This window comes from Cyprinodon variegatus, unplaced genomic scaffold, assembly GCF_000732505.1.
Source record: "Cyprinodon variegatus isolate N-32 unplaced genomic scaffold, C_variegatus-1.0 Scaffold878, whole genome shotgun sequence".
NCBI classification, from domain to species: Eukaryota; Metazoa; Chordata; class Actinopteri; order Cyprinodontiformes; family Cyprinodontidae; genus Cyprinodon; species Cyprinodon variegatus.
The window spans coordinates 74,128-81,905 of NW_015151331.1; the positions used below are offsets into that span (position 1 = coordinate 74,128).

Consider the following 7,778-nt stretch of genomic DNA (forward strand, 5'->3'; position numbering starts at 1 on the left):
GACCTGTTGCCGGAGCCGCAGAGCCGCACCGCACCGTAGTCAAAAGGGCGGTGTGAGAGGGGGTGTGCGGGAGTTGCGGTCTCCGTCGGCTCGGTAACCGCACCGGAGCCAGTGTGAGCAAGGGGTGAGCCGGGGGTTAGAGTCAGAAAGTGTTCCTCACACCACTGAACAAAGGTTTTAATCTGCTGTCTGTAACCAATTAGGTCTGATGTCCCTAAAATGAGGCAGAGAATAGCTGTGTCATCAGAAAAATTAAACACAGTTGTTTGGTGTATTACATTTGTAGTATTAGGTGTATAAGGTGAATAGAAAAGGTGAACTGACACACCCCTGGGGAGCGCCAGTGCTGATGTTAAGATCAGATAAGGTCCTGTCCCCATAACTTGCTGAGAACGACTAATAAGGAATGAGTGAAACCATCTGGGTATATATGGATTGACATTCATTTTTTTCATTGTAGACATAAGAACGTGAGGCTGGAGAGTATTAAAGGCTGAACTAAAATCAACAAAAAGCAGTCTAGCATAAAATTTTGCATGTTTATGGTGCGAACTTTGGATTCAGATCCCAGTTCACTATGCTTAATTTTAAGAAAAGCAAAAAATTAGTAAATGAGGCTGAACTATATGTAGCTGGAGTTAAGAAGTTTAACAGCTGCAGGGTAGAAACATTTCTGAGCATGTTGGTGTTGATCTGGATGCTGCTCAGCTGTTAGCCTTGGGGAGTGGCTGGAACGGTCTATGTGCAGGATAGGTGTTTCATGATGAAGAGCACCCTCTGAATGCTGATGTCTCACCTGTCACCTAGTGCTGATGTCATAAGCACATTTGGAGAGGAAGCTAAGAAACAGAGAGAGTATATTTCTGCAGCTCCCTCATATGTAGCCCCACTCTGAAGATCTGCTAGTCTGTGCCATGAAAACAGTCCTGCAGCAAAGCAGCTACATCCCTTGGCCACACTGTCACACTGTGGCCATTTTCTTATTTGCTCTAATCCATCTCATTAGCGGTCAATATGCTGATGCCAGCAGAATGGAGATGTGGACAGAGATACCTAGATGAGGCAGAGGAAGGACTCTGTATGCAGAATGATTGTTGTCTCTCCATGTGGGAGAGGTGACATGCTTGTAAAAACTGTATCAACTTTGGCCATTCTCTCCCCAATTCTTTCCTAAGAGATCACTCCGGAAAAAATAACACTGCATAAAGTAATGTATTAAATAACCATCAGACATGACAACAGATTTTGACATAAATTGAAATCTTACTCAGACCAAAGAAATTACTTAGGGTTACAGATGGTAGCGCTTACCAACTGGGCTTGCATCTCCATGAAGTTGGCCCGGCATCACAGTTAGGCATTTTATACAACTGCAGCATCAAACTTTGCTACACCACTTTGACACATGAGGTATGTGAGGATGTCGCCTGGTATAAAGTACGAGTGACATCCTTGGCTCAAGCCATATCAAAATAATACAGTTTTCTTTGATCAAGGCCTTTGTGAATACCCTGCAAGAGATAGCTCGCTGTTAAGAGTCTCTGTTGTGTACAGAATGAACATGATACCTGTAGATCCTGACAGAAGAACTGTCCTAATAAGATAAACTTCTTTGGAAGGCATTGGTTTACTGTATACATGAAGTTCCGGGAGTCTCCCTGATATAGATAGTTGTTCATGGATGCCCGCGAGTCGGATAAATTATCCCGGATTTTAGACTTTGCAAGGTGGTGTTTTATTAATGCGAGCGAGAGCATGCAGGCAATATAATAACTCATGCATCATGTGCGGATTAGAACTACTGCAATTGCGCAGACGCAACAAGAGAGTGCGGGTGTGGGGTGTAGGTTACTTGTGACTCCTGTGCAGCGTGTCTGTTCAAAGCGATGCTTTGTTCAACCAGCACTCCAGGTGGCTGGTTGTCAGAGGGCTGATTGGATCGGTCTGAAAAGTTTTGGGTTAATCTCTGACAGTCACCTATTTACCAATCAAACCTGTGCATCCTGTGAAATGTGAAAGGTTGAATCCATCCATCCATCCATTTTCTTACACGCTTAATCCCAAGCGGGGTCGCAAGGAGTGCTGGTGCCTATCTTCAGCTGCTACGGATGAGAGGCAGGGTACACCCTGGACAGGTCCCCAGACCGAGGTTGAATCCTCAAGTAAAAAATGAAAAAATAGGACTAATTATACAGCAGAATATACTAAAGTATATCCACGTCTAGTGAAGGTAAGGAACATTGCCGGATCTAGACCAAATGTACCAGAGGGCAAGGTGGGGGCCAGCGTGTTTTCATGGGGGCACAGAAAAGCATGAAATAAAAAACAGGGCAAGGGATTCAAATATATCAAAGCTGCATGAAGTGAAATTTCTATTCAATTAGGTTTAATAAAAATTATATTTGTTATGAGGTCATATACATTTATAATTTAGGAATTTGACAAATTTTTTGTCTTGATTTAAGTTAGAACTACCGTTTTCGATAAAATTTGAATCAGAACTCAAGAAAAACTGTTAAATTCATCTGTAAAAATTAGAGCATTTTTTTTTATTTGTTGTTAAAAAAAAACATTTGGCAGATGAAAACTGGGATCCTATCTCAATACCACTGAAGCTATCACCTTATTGTTTTTGAATAATAAGCAAAATAGAACTTGTAAAGAAAAAGAATTAAATAGATCCAAAGGACCTATCAGTAACCATGTCTGTTCCAGTGCAGATCATCATTAGATGAGTTCCCAAAACTCCCTAAAATGAGTTTTTGGAACTTGGGATGTCTGTGTTACAGACAATTAATCCTATGGTTTGACAGACTCACACATCATCATTAAAAAATACTCTAACAGTTCCATGTGATTAAAGTCCCCCTCAACCACCTAAAATGCCTCTGGATTCTTTATCTGCAGCAAGCTAATAGTACAATGCAGCTCAGTTGATACTTTATCAGCATCAATTTCCAGTGGGATGTAAATAATGGTTGGGCATATAACTGTTAAATCAGGTTTCCATTAGGCAAAGAACAGCAGATTCATCATCTCTGTAAAATATACTCAGCCTCAGACAGCAAATCAGTTTTATTATCCAGTGACTGAACAGTGGACAAAAATAGAATTGGAATTGATGGCTTCCGATCCTTTAGCTGGGCCAACTCCCCCGCCCACTTTCCCAGGCTATGCCAGTTTTCAGCCTTGGAGCTGACATCTACATATTGCCTAAATTACAAGATATGCACATCTGCATATCTTCCACCCAAATTGATTTTCAAGGCAAGAGCTGTTTTGTTGCAGTTTTTGGTTCTTTTTTGGTACTTCTTAAATTTGCTCTTGCCATAAAGGAGTGTTTGTTACAATGCTTGAGGATGGAGAGAAATCCTGAGCTTGTTAACATATTTGGACCATAAGCAATAGTAGAATAATAATAGAAGAAAGAACATCTATGGAGGTTGGCACAAATTACCTTTATTACAGCAGGAGGGCAGGTTGGCTTTAGAAAATAAACCAAAAGGAAAAAAAAAAATGTGTGAACTTAAATATCATGGTGTGTTACAAAAAAAGACATAAAATGAGCCCCCAAAAAGACATGTAATGGGGCGGGAGTTTGCAAGTGGATACCTCTTACTTGTCACTACTGTCTTTTTTTCCTCTATAAATTTAGTAAAACTTAATGATGCCTGTCTGTGCCTTAGATGCACAATATTAAGAAAATTGAGTTCATTTATATTCATTTATTTCTAAGTCCATCTATATTGACCCTGTTGGTGGTACATGGTACCCCCCTATTTTTTTCCCCATATAGAGCTTCAGAGCCATAAAGAAGATAATGGTGGCTACGCAGACCTGCACAGCGTGTTATTAACTATGACAAGGCCTTAGCCCCGCATACCATTTTCTTTGTTTTGACATGTAAGAGGCAAACTTCAAACACACAGCTGTGCATGTTTTAGCCGATGTGATTGGCTTTTAGAAGATATAAAGGGCATCCATGGGAGGGATGAAGTAGTTCTCAGTCCATTTCTAAGAAGGGGCAAGTTTGTTTTGTTTTCTGTTTCGAGGAAAAAAGGTGAGATGGATTTTTATCAAATATTTTTCTTTTTTTCTTATCTAATTTTTTATATCTCATTGTTATATCTCATTGTTGCTAGTAAAGTTTTAGTCCTCTTACCTAAAATGCAAACAATCCACTATCAACTTTTATTTCTTTAAAAAAATTAGTTGTTACACTACTTGTTATCTTCATTTAAAGTAGATGTTTTAAAAATAATTTCGATTTCTTTTTCTTTAGAAGACCTCACAATGAAGCAGATTTTAATCTCCATGTGCCTTCTGGCATCAACGTTTGCTGCGCCTGTGAGTTTTGCCTAATGTTTTTTTTTCTTTTTTTTATCTCAGGCTGTGGGACAGATAATTTTAAACTCCTTAAGATTGTTGCTCATCCAGACTGAATAATGGTTGTTTACTTTCCTGTCTTAAACTGTAGGCACCAGGGAGTGACAGTGGTGAGGTAGGAGGATTTCATTCTTCCATTTCCTTTTATTTCATGTCATCAGCTAAACAGTATGATGTCTGTCTAACAGGGAGGAAAAATTGGCTTTGTTGTAGCTTATGTCTGGTGATGTTTATTTTATTTTTTTTCTTAGCAGGTTGCAGCACATGCTAATGAGGCCCTAAGATTGATGGAGATGTACAGGCTATACCAGCAACAGGTAGGGGGATGGGGTTCATTGACTTTCCATCCAGATAAATATAGCTGTTCTGCTCATTAGTTTGGATAAATTGGCATTAAACATGAGCTTCAAGTGTGTAACTGAAACTTTTTTTTAGGGACTAGAAAACCCTTTCCTTCAAGCTGCTAATGCTCCCGTAAGTTTTTTTTAATATCAAAACTTTGTATAAATATTTATATTTACATGAAAACAATAAAGACTAAACAGAGGATTTATTTGTTATTCACTGAAGTATATGTTTTCTTCTTTGGAAAGGCTAAGTCACCTGGTGCTCTTCGGGTGAGTATGAAGGCAGCATTTTGCCGTTCATTTGTCAGGACTTTTAGTGCCATTTAAGGAAGGAAAAAGAAAAAACAAACAAACATTAATTTCAGGTGGATGCTGTGCAAGCCCAGCTGGCTCCCGTCCCTGCAGAGGATGTCTCAGATGAGGAGGCTGAGGTGAGCAAACCACTTGAGTTTTAAGCCAAAAAAATGCTACAAGCAAGCTTCAGAAATCACTGTATTCAACATTTTCAAAATATATTTGTATCTGATTATCAGGTTTTGTTTTAGTATGTTTTTTTACTTGATTGTGCGTCCTTTCATTGTTGGTTGATCAGTGTAACTTGTAATGTTTGCCATATAATGCATGAGTCATTCTGCATAATATACATACCCTTAAACTTGATTTGCTAAACAATGTAATTACTACATATCCAAGCAAGTCTATCACCTGTAGTCTAGAAGCAAATGCTCATTTGTCTGTACACTACTGGATTATATTTGTCCTAATTACAATTATAGATCATTTTAAAAAGGGTATTATCTTATTTCATATTTATTTCAACATCTCATGACCATCCCATGATTTTTTAGATTCCATCTTGCATTAAAATCAGCTTGTTTTGTCCAACAATTATTTCCCATATTTCCTAAATATGACAGACTTCATTCAGTATTTATTCATTTCTGTTAGGATGGGAACCCTGCTCCTAAAGCTGTAGCCCCCGGTGCTGCTGCTGCTCCCCTGAACTCTGATGAAGAGGAGGAGGCTGAAGAGGCAGAGACAGCTGAGCTCGAACCAACCGTGGTTGATGTAGCACCTGCAGACCCAACAATAGCCCCAGCAGCAGACCCCTCAGCAGCCGATGAGCCTGAAGTGGTGGCCATCCCTCCAGGTGTTGCACCAGTTGATGGTGTTGTGGTTGCAGTACCCCCTGTTGATGTTGTTCCTGTGGACGCTGCTTCTGAGGTGGCTGTTGATGTGGCTGGCCCTGTTGCTACTGTTATTCCTGCTGTTGATAATGCTGCAGCCACAGCGGCTGCTGAGGTTTTTGCTACACTGTAATTATCCACCTTTCCCTGTCTGTGAAGGTGTATTCTGCGTTTAGAAAACATCAGTACCAGAAACGCCAGTAGCTTACTTTGTTTGCCCTTCTTGAATGAATAGGAAAGAGGACTTGACAAAATAATAAGTTAAGACTAAGTAATACATGATATGTGAAGATCAGAGGTAGCTTGTCCAAAGTTAACCATTTTTTTTACTCCAGAATTTAATTGGTTAGCATTTTTAGTTTTTTTTTCAACTCTGTAATAAATATGAGTTGTTGTATGTGTCTGATATGTACATCTTACTGCTAAGAATTAAAATAATCAATCTCTCTGAATATAAGCTGCTTTCTTATATTTTTTTTGTCATACAGTAGCAGCTATTCAAAATGGACTTTCCCAGTCAAATGCCAGCTGAATGGTAGCCCACTTTGTGGCTACTCCCAGCAAAATCCCCTTCCAGCCACTGGAGTGACCCCCTCCTTCTCCTGGGCGTGCATATTTTTTTACTCTGACTCCACGTTTTCACTGCATTACAGGGTCTGACCAAGAGGATCTTAATGTCCACAAATCATGACAGAAAGAATATTTTAGTTCAAAGATTGATGTTTAAAAAGGAATTGTAGGGGACCAGCCAAGAGCCCATCAAGAGAATTGGTGAAATTTTGAATAGCTACTATCGTAATCTCATTTTATTGCATTGCATCTGGCCATGATGAATCTGAGTAACAGATGTCAAATGTGTGGTTCCTCAATTCTGATTCAATTCAAAGGCCACTTTTATTCAGTATTGTTATTCTCCCTTGGCTTTTCAAATACAAATGATAAGAAAAACTGTGTTACCATATGCCCATTGTTCTATGCATTCATTTTGAATTCTAAATACATCAACTTAACATAATGTCGAAGACCTACACCCCATGGCAAGCAATCTTTAATCTTGACAGAACATTGCAATTTAAAAATGAACAATGAACAGGCTTGATAAAAAATTTAGCAAGTTTTCTGGATGGCTTGTTCTTTGTCAAAAAAAAAATTCTGAGAGACCTCTTCACTCCGAATTCAAGAAAAACAAGCTATCAGTACAGATTGTCACTGTTAAGTCATTGATCCCCCAATGTAAAAGCACTGCCTACACATGGCACACCATAACTTTTAGATAAACTCAGGCCTTAAAGGCTAAGTTTATTTTGAACTACTCAGAGTGAAGAAGGTTCTCAGAGAGCCTAAATGTTTCGACAAAGAAAAATCCACCTACAAGATGCCTGTGTAAATTCTCAGTCACCTGGGTCATGGCAAACAAAACAAGAGGATTAAATTGGATGGCAACCGGACTTTCACTGAATTTAAGCTAAAGTTCAGTTGTTTTCTACTTGAATTACTGAGATGCAGAAGGGCAATAAAATGGATTTGTAACACCAAAAATATCACCCTTGGTAATCATGGGGAAAACTGCTGACTTGAAGGTAAAAATAGTCACTTATACGTACCTTTCACTTAGAGGGAAAACCAAAAAGCAGCATTGCTCAAGATGTGGCTTGCAGCTGAGCACCTACACAAAGCTTAATAATATGTAGTTGCATGGAGAGAAAAGGTGAGCCAACAACATGCATAACCACAGTCTTGACAGGATTGTGAGTCAAAACACAAAAATTTGCTAAGAGTAAACTCCAGATAGACTGTGTGTTTCAAGTTCAATATCACATGAACATATCTCAGACATAGGCTACAATATTCTCATTTC

At 39.1% G+C, this 7,778-nt stretch overlaps 1 protein-coding gene across 1 annotated transcript; it reads left to right on the forward strand.

The window, feature by feature from the left end:
* Nucleotides 1–3,935: 3,935 nt before the first annotated feature.
* LOC107099494 (skin secretory protein xP2-like) lies at nucleotides 3,936–6,397 on the forward strand. The gene is made up of 8 exons (XM_015397643.1): nucleotides 3,936–4,060; nucleotides 4,283–4,347; nucleotides 4,478–4,501; nucleotides 4,641–4,703; nucleotides 4,822–4,860; nucleotides 4,980–5,003; nucleotides 5,099–5,164; nucleotides 5,682–6,397. The coding sequence occupies exons 2-8, from the start codon at nucleotides 4,294–4,296 to the stop codon at nucleotides 6,051–6,053; spliced, it is 642 nt and encodes a 213-aa protein (XP_015253129.1). The 5' UTR covers nucleotides 3,936–4,060; nucleotides 4,283–4,293; the 3' UTR covers nucleotides 6,054–6,397.
* The last annotated feature ends 1,381 nt before the right edge of the window (nucleotides 6,398–7,778 follow it).

Coding starts and splice junctions, on each gene's coding strand:
- LOC107099494 (XM_015397643.1), top strand. CDS start 4,294: ATGAAGCAGATTTTAATCTCCATGTGCCTTCTGGCATCAACGTTTGCT. Junction 5,004..5,098: donor AGTCACCTGGTGCTCTTCGG/GTGAGTATGAAG, acceptor CATTAATTTCAG/GTGGATGCTGTGCAAGCCCA. Junction 5,165..5,681: donor TCTCAGATGAGGAGGCTGAG/GTGAGCAAACCA, acceptor CATTTCTGTTAG/GATGGGAACCCTGCTCCTAA.